This window comes from Galeopterus variegatus, unplaced genomic scaffold (genome assembly GCF_000696425.1).
Source record: "Galeopterus variegatus unplaced genomic scaffold, G_variegatus-3.0.2 Scaffold2555, whole genome shotgun sequence".
NCBI classification, from domain to species: domain Eukaryota; kingdom Metazoa; phylum Chordata; class Mammalia; order Dermoptera; family Cynocephalidae; genus Galeopterus; species Galeopterus variegatus.
In genome coordinates, this window is record NW_007728666.1 from 245,159 (window position 1) to 261,152 (window position 15,994).

The window sequence follows — 15,994 nt, forward strand, 5'->3', positions numbered from 1 at the left end:
GGCTTTTACTATGTCTTTGTCTCTCTGAGCTACAATCTGGGTAATTTCTTCATTATTTTAATTTACAAATCTCCCTTCAGATGTGTCTAATCTACTGTTCAATCTGTCCATCGAGTTCCTAATTACAGTTACTATAGTTTTCATTTCTAGAAGTATTATCTGGTTCTTTTTCAAATCTGCCTGTACAATTTTGGAAGACTCTTGTTTTTTGTCTTCTTTTCTTTTTTTTTTTTCCTTTTTGTCTTTTTTCGTGACCGGTAACGGGACATCAAATCTGCCTGTACAATTTTGGAAGACTCTTGTTTTTTGTCTTCTTTTCTTTTTTTTTTTCCTTTTTGTCTTTTTTCGTGACCGGTAACGGGACGCAACCCTCGGTGTCGCACCCGTACCACGCTCAACCAGTGAGCGGACCGGTCTCTATATGGGATCCGAACCCTCGGCGGGAGTGCCACCACGCTCCCAAGCGCCGCATTCTACCGAGTGTGCCACCGGGCCGGCCTTTTTGTCTTATTTTCAAATTTCTCCTTATTTCTTTAAACATGTTAAGTAGTCTTATTTTAATAATTCTATTATCCCTGGTCTTTGCTGGTTTGATTCTGTAGTTTGAAATTTTTGTTGCTTTTCACTCTTGGTGGTTAATGTCCTCATGTAATGTTTAGTGATTTTTGATTATGAGCTCATGTTATTTTGAAAATTATCTATGGGAATTCTTTGAAGCCTGGGTTTAATTTTCTCTTCTTCCAGAGAGAATTTGCATTTGTTTCTGCTTGGGGCATAGGTACACCACCAGTGTGGGGTTATTTTAAACTAAATTTGCAGTGAGGGTTGCTTTGAGCCACAAATTGAGTGTAAATTTTGAACTTAAACCTGCCTGAGTATGGGCTTTCAGTTAGGAACTCTCAGGGAGAGATTGTTTCTTGTATTTTATCTTCCTTTCATCCAGAGCCAAGGCTGACACATACTTATCTCACCCATTTCCTTATGCAAGGTAGGTTTTCCCCTCTATCTAACTTTTACTGTACGTTGCTTTGACTCCTTTTTTGTTTCAAAGATATGCCTGCAATAGAAAACTGGAAGGCAAGCATGCTTTTCCTAATAATATTATTTCTTAATTTAACAATTATTATGTATCAAAGTTATATATGACCATAATTTAGAGTCAATCCTATGAGGCTTATTACAAATAACAGTAATCTCCCTTTCCACATTCTACTCCGTTTATCAATCCCCAGAGGCAACAATTTCAATTACTTTTTCCTTTTCTGAACAATAATTTGCTTTCTCTGGAGTGAATTATTTTGTTTTTTCATTTGCCTAATTTTACATGTACATATTGCTAATTCAATCTCAATTCTTTGGTGGTTGTGTAAATGTTATCTCTTTAGATTGTTAGATAGTCTACCAATTTCACCACCTCCAAGTGCCTTCTGACCTACTCAATCTGGATTGATTACTCTCGAGTCCTGTGGCAGAGCTATTACCTGGGATCTCCTTTCGTCATCATTTTAGAAATTCTCTTGCTTCTCTCTTATTTGAGTGTCCTGTTTTTTTGAATCTTATGTCCTCTTTCTTAGTTTACTACCTATATTCGGTGAAGAACATCCAATAGTAGCTTCCTGAGGAAATATGCATGAAAGGTAAATTTGTTGAGATTCTTATATATCTAAAAATTTCTTAATTCTACCCTCTCCCTTGATTGCTTACTTGGTGGCAATAGAATTCTGGATTGGAAATCATTTTCCCTTGGAAGATTAAAGGCATTGGTTCATTGTCTTCTGGTTTCCAACCAGCTTCAGGCTTTCAATTATTGTTGAGAAATCCAATGCAATTGGGATTTATTGTTGTTGTTGTTGATTGACAGTTTCAGATCCTTTAATGCCAGGGGCTAAATGAAGAAACCATTTTTTCCATGGTGATACATGGATAATAGAATCATATTCTTTTTTAAATTTAAAATTTTAAAAAAGTGTGGTAAAATATACATAATAAAATTTACCATTTTAGGCTTCCAGTCAAGATGGCAGAATAGACAGTCCCCAGCATCACTGTCTTCTGCAAATCAACCAATTTACAACTATTAAAGAGCAATGATGGCCAAGCTGGTGCTGCTAAAGCTCAGGGGAAGAGGAAGAGAGACCTACAGAGTTCATAAAGGCAGGAGAAGCCAAGAGAAAGAAAGGGTCGCTCCTACCATTTTGAGCCCTGGCCACTTCAAGGCTGGAGCTGGTGAGCACACAGACCAGGAGCTGGCAAAAGCCACAGCTGTGCTCTTCATATAAAGTTGCTTGGAGGTGGCAGGGGAGAAGAGGGCCTTGGCCCCCAGGCCAGCAAGACCACTAACAGGGTTCCTATGGACCCACATAGGAGTGAGGAGCCAAGAAAACAGAAAAAAGGAGCCACTCAGAGGCCAGTGAGTCATTGCAAGTGACCAGTGCATGGCCTGTCCTATGGGAAGTGTTTGGAGTGCACGTGGTGGGGGAGATGGGCCCACCAGGGGAGCACTGGGGCACAGCATGGGCAGCTGATCTGCCCTCCAATCAGCACAGGCCCACTCAATGGAGACTAGTCAGGAATTTAGAACTGCAGGGGGAGCAGTTTGCTGAAAAGACTCAGGCCCAGACCAGTTTCCATGCAACTTGGGTGTACCAGACCTCACGAGACCTGGAAGTACATACAAGGTCAACAATTAAAACCTGAGCTGCACAAAAAGCCTTTCCCGGGAAATCAGCAGCACTGAAGCAATTTAGCTTAGCTCAACTACAGGGCTCAAGTGCTGGTTCCCACAGGAAGTTCCTCCATTTTAGAAGTGACCAAAGGACAACAAATTAGTTCTCGTGCAAAGTTTAAGTGGTGAGAACAGTAAATGATCCAACACAGAACTGAAAGAAAAAACAAAATATCCACAGATCAGTAACAAAGTTCCACATTAACTAGTAAAGGTCTAACACCACCAAAGAACACCTATAAGACCTAGAAGGACTGGAAGGCCCCTGGACTCCCAAGCCAGGGAGCAGGGAGGGCTGAGGGCCTCAACATCACCACCCACATCTGCAACCAGCCCAGCAATGACCACCGAGCTGCTGCGGGAAGTGCCCCAGGCTCCTGAGTTGGGGCAGTTGGGGGCTGAGGGCTTCAGCCACACCCCCCTGACATCTGCATCCAGCCCAGCAATGATCCAGCTGCTAATGGAAGCCCCCTGGCATCTCCTGCCAAAATGAAGGGGGGCCATGGGACTCGATCACATTTCCCCTCCTTCCCCTTCTTCCTACCCTATTTCCCCTCCCCCTTCCCTTCTTGTTCTCCCCCCACCAACTGTTCTGCAACAACATCTTAGAAAAAGGCATGGAGTCAGGGGAAGCTGAACCCAGCTGCAACCAGATCGCATGTCAGACTCTCACAAGGAGAGGCACCAGCAGAGGCCAAAAAAAGAGTTCTCTCCACAAAGCACACTTCAGAGTAATAGAAGCAGCACATGATTTACTATAATAGGGGAGGACTTGATCACACCTGTCTCAGTACTGGACAGATCATCTAATCATCTAGGCAACAAACCAACAGAGGGTCAGTTAATCTATTAGATGGAGAGAACAAATCCATGGTCAGTAGAGGGGGGAAGGGGAGAGATTGGATAAGGGGTGTAAAGAATAAGTATGATTTGTAACAATGAATATGCTAATAAAAAACCCCACAAAGGGCTGAGCCCGTGGCGCACTCAGGAGAGTGCAGCGCTGGGAGTGCTGCAGCGCTCCCGCCGCGGGTTCGGATCCTATATAGGGATGACCGGTGCGCTCACAGCACTCACTGGTTGAGTGTGGTGTGGCCGGTCTCAAAAAGGACAAAAAAAAAAAAAACCCACAAAAACCAAAATTCACCATTTTAAGTGTATAGTTCTGAGGCTTAAAGTACATTTACATTGTGGTACAACCATTACCACCATCCATCTCCAGAACCTTTTCATCTTACCCAGCTACAACTGTGTACCTGTTAAACACGAACTCTATGCCTCTCTACTCCTTAGTACCTGGCAACCACCGTTCTACTGTCTGTCTCTATGAATTTGACTATTTCAGGAACCTCATTTAAGTAGAATCATTCAATATTTGTCCTTTTGGCACTGGTTTATTTCACTTAACATAATGTCTTCTAGGTTCATCCATGTTGTATCATGTGTCATAATTTCCTTCTTTTTAAAAGTTGAATACTATTCCATTGCATGTATATACCACATAGTATCCGTTCCATCCATTGATGGATACTTGGATTGCTTCCACCTTTTGGCATTTGTGGATAATGTTGCTATAAGCATGGGTGTACACATACATCTTTGAGTTCCTGGCTTTCAGTTTTTTTGAATATATAGCCAGAAGTGGAATTGCTGGATCATATGGCAATTTTATTTTTAATTTTTTGAGGAACTGCTATATTGTTTTCCATAATGACTGCACCAGTTTACACCCCCACCAGTGATGCACAAAGATTCCAATTTCTCTACTTCCTTGCCTATACTTGCTATATTCTGTTTTTTGTTTGTTTGTTTTTGTTTTTGTTTTTATAACAGCCATTCTGATGGGTGAGAAGTAGTAGCTCATTGTGGTTTTGATTTACACTTGCCTACTGGCTCGTGATGTTGAGCATCTTCACATGTGCTTACTGGCCATCTGTATATTTTTCCTGGAGAAGTGTCTATTCAAGTCCTCTGTCCATTTTAAATTTTGTTGTTGTTGAGTTGTAGGACTTCTTTATATATTCTGGTTACCAATTTTTTATCAGGTATATCATTTGCAAATATTTTTCTTTCATTCTGTGGGTTGCCTTCTCACTCTGTTAATAGTGTTCTTAGATGCATGAACATTTTACATTTTGATGAAGGCCAATTTATCTATTTTTTATTTTGTTGCCTGTGCTTTCGGTGTCATCCACCAAAGAAATAATTGCCAAATCCAATGTCATGAAGATTTTCCTCTATGCTTTCTTCTAAGAGTTTTATAGTTTTAACTCTTTTGTTTAGATCTTTGATCCATTTTGAGTTAATTTTTGTATATGGTGTAACATAAGGGTCCACCTTTATTCTTTTGCATGTGGATATCTAGTTTTTCCAACACTGTTTTTTGAAAAGGTTATCCTTTCCCCACTGAATGGTCTTGGTGCCCTGTTGACAATCACTTGACCATATATGCAAGGGTTTATTTCTGGGTTGTCTATTTCATCCAATTGGTCTACATAGCTGTCTTTATGCCAGTGCCACACTGTTTTGATTACCATAGCTTTGTAGTAAGTTTTGAAATCAGAAAGTGTGAGAGCTTCAACTTTGTTCTTTTTCAAGATTATTTTGGCCACTCAGGATACCCTGAGATTCCATATGAATTTTAGAATGAATTTTTCTGTTTTGGCAAAAAAGTCATTGAGATTTTGATAAGGGTTGTATTGAATCTGTTCAATGGTTAAAAATAGACCCATATGATGATTGCATTGGATACTAGGTGGATGTAACAGCTTCTTAAACAGATCTTCCTTCCTGTTTTCAGCTCTGCCTTTACCTCCACTTCTAGAGATAATCTGCACCTGATAATTCCAGAGCCTTTTGAATTTTTTTTGGCATACCTTAGGTTTCTTCTAGCTTCCCCAATTTTGGCTTAGGATTCAGGTTTTTTGGGTTTATGAAATCAGTTACCATTCATCCATCTATTTCCCATTTTCAAAATTTTTGTCTTTTGTTTCCCTTTGTGTTTTCTTTGTTCTTATGGTTTATTTATGCTATTTTAGTAGGTTTTCAATTAGTTATGTTTAATCAGAAGTTCTAATGATATGGGTTGAAGAATTAAAAAACAAGCAGGTGTATCTATTAGCTCTGTTAGTTAATATTTATGCTATTTTAGTAGGTTTTCAATTAGTTATGTTTAATCAGAAGTTCTAATGATATGGTTTGAAGAATTAAAAAACAAGCAGGTGTATCTATTAGCTCTGTTAGTTAACTGTGTGTATGAAAACAACATAAATGCTGCTAAAACTGAAATAGTGGTTTGGGATGACAACCTCTCCTGTTCAGATAAAGAATTCTTAAAAACTAACTGAACTGGTCAATTCCTTAAACAACTTGAGGAAATATACTTAGGTTCTTCACGATTGAGACAGACAATTGGTAACACCAGTCTTCAATTGTTACAAATAAAATCTTACTTGAGTAAAACTATATCACACAAATGATATGATGTTTGGTTTGCTTCAAAATAATCCACGGTGGGTGTGGGAGGAAATAACTGGGTGGGGAGGGAGATACTGATGAAACAAGAGTGGCAAGCACTGACATTTGTTGAAGTTGGGGAATAAATTCATGGGAATTCATTAGACCTTTCTCTCTATTTTTGTACATGTCCAGAAATTTCTGTAATAGTAATGTGAAGAACCTGGCTATATCATATAGCATCCTGAGGAGGTCCCAACTCAGTATTTGTAAGGATGCCTGGGCATATTTGAAACATTTTTAAAGAGAAGTTTTGCAATTGTTCACAGGCACATCTGTGCTTTATCTCCAAGAGAAGATGATTTCACGTCTGAGAAGTATCTCAGCCTTTACAACACATGCTGTGCCCTCATGTCAGTCCTGTAGACCTGGCATTACTTCAGGTACTACTCAGAGGGTTTACTCTTGTCTGAGCTTCAACCTGAACTAAAAGGGTACATGAGACAACAAATTTACACACACACACACACACAGAATATGTATACATATATGTACACACGCAAACATATGGTAATATATAAATATGTATAATTTTATATATATTTAATTTGTAATAGTTTAAGACTAACCAGAAGTTGCAAAAATAGTAGAGTTCCCGTGTACCCCTCAGCCATTTTCCCCCAGCGACAATATCTTATATAACCATAGTACATGAGACAAGTCACATTTAAAAGACACTAATTGGTAACGATGGGATGTTTTAATTCATCAAGTTCTCTAAGCTTTATTCCTGAATGTAGACCACCAGAAAACAAAATACCTGAACCACGATGGCTTAATTTTCCATAGAAATACCTTTTACTCTTGGTTTTTATTCATTGTCCAGATAAATATACACCTGAAGAATATTGCTTTATTGTCTGAAAGCCTGTAGTTAAAGACTGCCTGTTGTTATTCAACATTCCTTTCCTAAGGATTCACGTGATAGGTTTCTCATAGAATTCAGTGCCAGGAAGAGTTTTGTTTCTTCAGAAAAAAAACTTCCTTTAACCACACAATGAGAACTACATTAACTATCATATTTCTTTGTCTCCCCTTTTGCCTCGGTTGTCAGAAATTCAGAGGAACTTTAGGATATAATTGAGGTAACTAATTCATTTAACATTTCTAATGTAATTCTTTCCCCTCTTCCTTTAAATCATTTCTCACCTTTCTTTCTGCCTTCATTTTAATTATGCAGGTCCACAATTCCTTATTCTAAAATGCAAAAAGATCTAAAATAGAAGGCTTTTTAAAATTCATGAAACCTAGTGAGAAAATTCATATGTCACTACAGAAAACCTAATGGGTTTGATTTTAGGGCACTTCCCCAGACCTCTCCGGGAATGCTACATAATATGTACGTAGCATGCTCTTTCTAAATTCTGAACTGTAGCTAACCCCAAGGATTTCCAACAGGGACCGTGGATCTCTGAGTGTTTGCATGTGGTAAGGTTCTCATGGATCCTTTGCAGAGCAGGCACGTGTCATGGAAAGCTCTCAGAACACCGTGGGTATAGAGGAAGCCAAAGGGACAGCTGCTTGTTGTGGCACCTTTGGTCCCTTGATCCCAGTGCTCATCTCCCCTGGCCACTGGGAATGTTACCTGCTTCTGGAACTTCTTGTGGTCGAATTTTCTTGGTCAGTTTCAGAGCTGCCTCAAGGTCATAGACTTGCGAGCGGGTGAACTTCAACTCCCTGCGGAGCTCATTAATTTCCTTGATGAGAGTGACATTTTCCTGCATAAAAGAAGGAGAGTGAGTGTGGATGGATGAGTACTTGCTGGGCACAGGGCATGCCCTCCTGGGGCTGAGAGTCTGGACCCACGTCAACTCTCCAGACACTGTATTGCAGCATGAGGCTTTATCCCAGCTCATGGCTCAGCCTCTTGAGGCACCAGCTAACTTACCTTCAGGTGAACTCAGCACCGTTCCCATCCAGCCAGGCTCTTTCCCACATCGACAGCAACAACGACGCTTTCCTAAGCACTTTTTACATGAATTTACTGCATTTAAGAATCATAAATAATACCCCTATGGCTAGATTCTATTACGATCACGATTTTATAGAAGAGGAAATTGAGGCACAGAGAGGTTATGTAACTTGCTCAAGTTACACAGCTAGCAAGTGGTAGAGCCAGGATTTCAACTCCGACAGTTTGTTTCCACAACTCCTAGGTGCTGTGCTGTATGTCATTCATTTTTTTTTTTCATTCGTTTGTTGAACCTGCATTTATTTACAGGATATCTGCTAAGTCTTTGGAATGCAGACAGAAATAAGACATGGTCCCTGCCTGCAGCATGCTGTTTAGTGAATAACACAGAAAAGTAAATGGATAATTAACATCTGCTACATCCATTGAAATTTCACTTCTTTTGTTTGTATTTAACAAATATCCATTCATCCATCCATCCATCTATACAAAAAATATTTATTGAATGCCTATTATGTAGGTACTCCATATTATGCAGGCACTGCACTGATCCTGGGGTATATGGAAAGTAAGACATAGCCCTGCTGTTGAGGAATTGAGTGAGGAATATGGCTCAGTATAGTGAGGAGGTCACCTTGCTGAGATGTAGGAGTGGGGCGCATGGGGAAGGCATTTAGCACTGCCTGAATGAGGCATTCCTAGAAATTGACCCCTGGACTGAGGCTTGAAGGAGTTACCAAGGAGTGGGTAAAGGGACACCCCCGACAATTGGAGCAAGGGCACAGAAGTATGACACAGCTGATGTGGGGTGGGGGAAGATTTGCAGCAGTTCTGTGTCACTGGAATGCAAAGTGAGAAGAGAGGAGCAGAGAGGAGTGAGGATGAAGTTGCAGGAGCGTAGGTGGCGAGTGCTCTGCACTCTGGGACCAAGCTGTCTCTTCTCTCTTATTGCCACACCTCGGATCTCTGCTTCCATTTTACACTCAGCACAAGGGCTCATGGTGACACCATGGAGGAATCCCTGTCACCACGTGCCCAGAGAGACTGCCACTTAGCTCTTAGAGCCCACAGCCTCAGGAGTCAGTTCGTCTACAGCAGCACCTCGCACATGACCGTGCAAGTAAATAAATCCCTTGAGCACCTCGCTAAGTGCAGCTTCTGATTCAGTACGTCTGGAGTGGGCTCTGGGATTCTGCATATCTTGACAGCTCCAAAGAGATGCTCCTGCTGGTCCACAGGCCAGTCCACACCCTGAGTAGTAAAGCTCTTGAGGGTCTGAGTGCCAGGAAAGGCAGATGCGGGCCAAATTTACACAAAGTGGACCTATGCCGGGAACAGACTGCTTCTACTTGGAACATGATCTCAGACACGGTGAGTATGGAGTCAGGGCCCAGAGAACAGGATGATATCAAGTACTGCTCTCACTGAGCTGGGACAAGAAGTCCTCTGCTATGGGGATGTGCCTGTGGAGCCCAGGAGGGAGCTGGGGCTGGGCTGGAGACAACCCAGCAGATTCTTTTCCTCTAGAGACGCTTTAAGCATAGATCTATACCTTTAGATTTTCAGTATATCATTTAATTTCAGCATTCCTTATTTAAAGAAAAAATTCTCACCCTCTTGGATGAAATGCCCAATTATATTGGCAGTCCCTCATTCTCCAGGGTAGGCTTTGTGCCTGTGTTTCTGTGAGTCAGGTTTTCTCCATCTGGTGCTTTACCCTTTTAACCAACACAGGCCTTGGTGATGAGTCTCCCACATTTCCTTTGCAGATGCTGTCCAGTAAAAATCTCTGCTAGTTTCCTCCCCTGGACCTTCTCCATGCCAACTTTATATCATGACACAATCAATTCAGTACATATTTATTGGGTTCTAAGACCTTGGACCCTGCTTTGCATGTAAGAGGTGCTCAATAGATATTTGTGGAATGAATAAGCAAATTAATGACTAATGTAGTGGGCACAAAGTTGAATAAGAAGAGATTCTTACTAATGAGGAAATCACAGACCAAGGAGTAAGGATCAGGGAGAGGAGACAAGAACAGAAGGGAGGGTCTTAGAAGAGCCACAAAGAAATCGTGGCCGACTTGCTTGCTCGCTGGGACTCTCTCCCTGCCTCTCGGTTGGCTTTGCTTTGCTTCATTTCTTCTGCCTCATTCAATAAAGTAATAATAGTAACCAGAATAAAGACTAGAAACGAAAAGCACCGTTTCCGAGTCCTCTTGGATCACATCTTTAGTTACTTCCTCTTCTTGGTTGTCTCCAGTCATTTTGTCACCAAATCCTATCGACTCTGGGTCTGGGCCGAATCTCATGTTCGTCCTCCCTGCTGTGATTTGTTGCAAGCTCTCTACATCTCTCCTTCTACCACTGTGATGGCGCCCAGTGAAGTCCCTGCCCTAGTTTCTCCCTGCCCCTCCACCCTCTACAACCCTGTCACATAACTGGGATTTCTGGCTCCTGGTACCGTTTGGTGTGAAAACCTATGTCTGACCCCATGCCAGCCTTTGACACGTCCGTGATGTGGAGGTCACCAAAATGTTACCTAAATGGACCCCCAGGCGTGACTTGATCCTTATCAGAGTGTGGTTCCAAAACTGGTTCCTCAGAGCCAGTTCCTGAAAGCCTACTATGCACTGGTCACTGCGCCGGACATGGGAGGTCCTGCTTGGCTGCAATATGGAGAGATGCCATGAGAACCTGAAGCAGGGGCCCAACCCAATGTGAGGAAGGCCCCAGGGGAAGCAGAGAATGGAGAGGAGTGTTCCAGGCCTGGAGCAAGAGGAAGCAGCAGAACTTAAGACACTAAAAGCTTGATGATGATAATAACAGCAAGAGTCACCGTAACTGCAGGGGTTGACTGGACCCTGCAATGCATCAAGCCATGTACATACATTACCTCACTGCATCTTTACAACAACCTTCGGAGGAAACTGAGGCAGTGTGCGCGTGGTAGAGCTGGGCTTTGAAGCTGGTGTGTCTGCCTCCCCAGTGCCCGGGTCCTCTCAGACCACTGCCTCCCAGACTCTGCTTTCTCACCTCCCATCGCATCACCTCCATTCCAGTACCTCACACAGTATGGCCCAGGCACCCGCAAGAAGTACAAGTTGGGTTCCCCAAAAATGTTTTCCAGGGTGGCCTGCATTCTGAGGAGTCTCGAGGTCATGTTGAGGTCAACTGTATGTGCTTTGGGTAACTCTGTGAATTAAAACTGTGAATGCCACAGACTTGCTGAGCCTTCTGTTCCTAATCCGTCCCTGGTCAGGATGGCCAACCAAAGCCCCTCCAACCCTCTGGACGCCCCCCACCCCCCACCCCACCAGGCTACTTGGCTATAGCAAAAATCTCAGCTGGGGCCCATCAAGTGCCCACTCTGGGGGAATGTGACTGGCTAGGGGTGCTAAGTTCCATGTATATAGAGAGCTTTCTAAACAAAGGGGCTATGTGAGCTGTCCAGGACTCCCTTTGGCCTTTGGAACTGACTGACGACTGGCAGATCTTTCAGACACCTTTGTTGGGCAGAGAAAGGAAAGGAGTGCCTACAGCACCCCCTACTGGCCTGCCCTGAGTTGACACCTTTAAGAATACTGCAGTGCCTCACAGGGTGGAAGAAACAGGCAACAGATTTATTCTGTGAACGTGGAAGCCTTGGGTCTGCGGCGTCTTTCTGGAACCCACAGTTAGTGGGAGCGCCATCTGCCTAGCTGCACAAATGAGCTGTCCTGAAATCCTTTGCCCTTCTTCCCACCTTCCTCCATGTCTCACCTGACGTTTCTATTCATCATTTCTCCTCTGGAATGCCTTTTGACATCTCAGCTTTCCCTTCTCCGAGCCTTTCTCTTCTACCCTTAACATGACAGCCGTCTCCTAACAGGTTTCCTGCCACCTGCCTCTTTCTCCATCAGTCTTTCCACCCTACCAGCTGAATTAGTCTTTTCGAAACAAAAACAGCACCCTATCTGTTTAAGAAATCTTGGTGGCAATTGTGTACAGGATAAACTTTATGCTCCTTGGCAGATGGAAGGCCCTTTCAACAAGACCTTAGGGTCATGCAGTATACTAAGGTCTGCGGGCTCAGCCATCTCCAAACACCCCACCGACCTTGCTCTTTTTCTCAGGTTGTGCCCTGTGCTGGAGGGCTCTTCTCCCAGTTGTTCCCTGACCCTTCAAGGCCCTGCTCAAATGCCACTTCCTCTCAAGCCTTCCATGAGTCCCCAAGGCATAATTGAACCCTACTTCCATGATGAGCCCCCCAGCACTGGACACACTGTACCGAGCCGTGATTATTTGCATCTAGTCCAAGTTCCGTGTGATGGGCTCCTTGAGGGTAGGGACACTATCACACTCATCTTGGAATCTCCACGGCTGACACAGAGCTTGCTGTGTAAGAAGCCTTCAAAAAATGTGTGCTGAATGAATGAAATGCGTGTCCTAGATGTTTGTATTCCACAGCGTCTCCTATTTTCATATCTGCAAACGTGCTGAGGAATGCAGTGGGGAGGCCCTCAGCTCCTACCTGAACATACAAATGAGACAGTGACCTCATTTCCTCAGTTATTTTCCGATGAGTTGCTCTCATTAGAGTCCACCCTGGCCTTTTTGGATTGAAGTGCCGGGGCCCTGGTACCCACAGACGCAGCTCCAGCTAGCTCCTGACAACATATACCAAGACAGCGGGAGCCCAGGCCACCAGCTGGGGGCCTGGAAGCAATTTTGCTGGCCCCTCCCCATGCCCCAGTCCACGGGCACGTCTGGCCCATGCTGTGATGGGCTTCTGCCTCTCCCACTGGATTTCCACCTTGGGTACTGAATAGGTTCTTTGCTTGGAGGAGGGGAAGGGAAAAAGCATTGTTTTGAGCACCTCTTCTGTACCACGCTATTTTGTACTGTGTTTTACACTGGTTATCTCATTTGACCCTTGCAGTGACTCGCTGAGGTTGGTGTTTTCTTCCCCATTTTACAGATAAGGAGGGCAGCTCCTGGAGAAGTTAAGGAATTTAACTGAGGTCTCCTGGCAGCAGGATAAACCTGGGTCTGCACAGTGCCAGCGCCTACTATCCTCCCCCCACCCAGGGTAGGGACATGGTTCTGAGTCCAGACATGCCTACACAGGCCCTGCTATCTTGCCTGGCCCTGGCCCAGCCCCTCCTACAACTTTAAGATTGAAGAAGGAACAATTTTTAGCAACCAGAACAGTGATTTTGAAAGTTTCTCTCTCTCTCTCTCTTTTTTAATCTTCCAAACTTTTTGCAAACAAAATTTTACAGAGCCCCATGGTCATCAGAAGGGAGCCTCTCTGGTTGGGGGAGGACCCAGTGCCCTGCTGGGGCCCTCTTCTTGTCCCCTGCACTTGTCTGAGTCATTTCTCTGGGTCCACAGGACTCCACAGCACACAGGTTTACAATGCTGCTGGAGACAACGCTCTTCCGGAGACTTCCCTCCTGAGGGGTGGGACTGGGCAGGAGCTGGCCCAGCACCCTCTGGGGTATGGAGGAGCAAAAGAAGACACGATGCCTGCCTTACAGCCTCTTGCTCAGTGACACTTGCACCTTCTGGCTAGCCATGGTCTTCACCTTTTTCCTTCTCCTCCTTCTCAAATGTCTCCAAACTGACATTTGCTTTGGGCATCTGCTTGGCATGGAGAGAGGGACACAGCCCTGGAGGGCTCCTCCGGTCTGTGTCCTGCTGGCAGGGCACAGCTGAGAGATCGCTGATGTCACCAGCTGACATCTGCTCCTGCTGTCACCCTGGTCCCACTGCCCCACTTGCTGCACTCTACAGCCCCAGGGGGCTCTGCACACTCCAGGCACTCGAGGCCCTTAGCAATGGCTCTGTGTGTGGCTGCTGGGTCCCACCAGTTGGACCCACTCCTATCTCTGGGCCTCCGCCTGCTTTTGGGACCCAGGAGTAGGGCAATGTTTTGGCGGGAGGGGCTGCATTTAGGCAGGGGCTGGTTGTAAGATGGCATGAAACCAGCCAGGTCTGGGTCTGGCCGGATTGCAGTGTGTTCTGCCCAGGTGAGCACGGACAGGCCAAGCTGGGAACTGGTTCGTTAAAATCCAACTGCAACCCCTCCCCATTCCAGTATTTTAATTATGGCATTAAAGAAATGTAAACATAAGGAGGTATGTGCTTCTAAGTGTGATTCTGATGTTCTCTTTAATTCACATTAATTGCCACAGATGATACTGACACCCAAGCAGAAATCTGGAAGAGGAATCCCAACTGGCAGTCCTGATCATGCTCAGGCGGAGGTGGCAGTAATGGGGTCAGGCTCTCTAACAGCCCTGCGAAGGAGCCTGGGAGGTGGGCGCAAAGAGCTCATTAAGTCAGAGGGAGGCCAACACCGGGCTGGTGTGGCTAGCTCTGGACCCAAGAGATAAGGGTAGAGACCCGAGGCACCAGAAAAGTCAGATGGCAGGTGGAGACGTGTGTTCTGGCAGGGCCATGTGACGTGCACAGCAGGATAAAAAGCAGTGTACAAAGCAAGGTGGAATAGGAGGTAGACCCAGGAGAGCAGATGGGAGAGAGCGACTCAGAAGAGCCAAAATGACATGGAGGAAGGTCCAGAGGGACCAGGGGTCACTGAGAGGAGAGAGGCAGGACACAGGCATGCTTTGGATAAAGACGGAGTGGGAAAAAAGGAGCAGAGGTGCCTGGTGAAGGGTAGGGGCACTGGTGGGACAGAGGGTGGGCACAGAGAGGCCTGGAAACTTGCTTGGCATGACTCTTGGCCATGCTCACATTGAGGATGAGCCCTGGGAGATCAGAGGAGCCAAGAGAAAGCTGTAGGGAAAGCTGGCAGGTACCCTGGACTTCTGGGGAGCCCTGAGCAGCCTCAACAGCCTCTCTCATCTCAGAGGGCCCAGCCTCCAGGGGAGCTGCAGGGAGCGTGCGGGTACCTGCATGATGCGGACGTAGTCGGTGCGGTGCAGCTCTCCCTCCTTGACCACCTTCTTCTTGAGAGTGGCCAGGTTCCTCTCCAGATGCTCCCGCTGACGGGCATACTCCTGCTGCAGGTCTGTGTTCAGCCCTGCGATCTCCACCTGACGGGCGCGGACACTCTCAGCAAGGGAGGGGAGACCCCGCAGGGGAGGACAGGGCGGGAGGGGAGGCTGAGCTCACCATGTCTGCCCGCTGCACGTACTTCTCAAAGAGACCTCGGATCTTCTCCTTCAGCAGCCGGGGCTCCTGGATGTATGCCACACAGTTGTGAAGGTCGGTCTTAAACCGTCTGACCAGCGCTTCCAGGTTGCGCTTCTGCAATCAGAGACATTTACTTCACACACGTAGGTGCTCTCCAGGAGGAGGGGCAGGGGCTGCAGGCAGAGGCTGATGGCACAGAAAGGGATGAGGGACACCTTGTCTGGGACTTACAGCTAACTGCCAGGGGCCACACTGGCACAGAGACCTAGATGGACACACGGCCAAGGTGCAGGCACTAAAACTCCTGTGCACCTGCCTGGGTTGGACTGGCCTGAACCTACATGGCTTCATCCTTAAGAGGCCACACAGAGGGCTCCTTTATCGGCTCTGGATTCCTTTCAGGACCATTGGCCTTAAAAAATGAAAGGATGATTGCCCATATTCCTTTAGGGCCAAGACAGATGGTATCATTTCTCTCGCAGATCCCTGGCCAGGGCTTCCAAGTCCCCCTTATCAGTGCATCCAGTGTTTGTCCTTCCTGACAGTCAGGAGTGCTGCTGTGAATGGGTGGGGAAAAGTCACAAAATTGGGCAGATTGGTTCATCTGCACACTTGGGCTAGATCCCCCTCTTCGATCATGCTTTCTTGGACACCCCATCTTCCTGACCCTGGCCTAGAGAGTTGCTCCTTCCTCTTTGT

The 15,994-nt window shown here is 45.4% G+C and overlaps 1 protein-coding gene across 1 annotated transcript in view; it reads right to left on the minus strand.

The window, feature by feature from the left end:
- The window catches only part of WDR65 (WD repeat domain 65), a gene marked incomplete at its 5' end in the record, with an annotated part of 42,013 nt that overhangs the window by 4,775 nt on the left and 21,244 nt on the right, over positions 1–15,994 (minus strand). Inside the window, 3 exons of the mRNA XM_008582282.1 lie at positions 7,827–7,959; positions 15,052–15,195; positions 15,275–15,409. Coding sequence (XP_008580504.1) covers positions 7,827–7,959; positions 15,052–15,195; positions 15,275–15,409 — 412 coding nt within the window. The remainder of the gene's footprint in view (positions 1–7,826; positions 7,960–15,051; positions 15,196–15,274; positions 15,410–15,994) is intronic.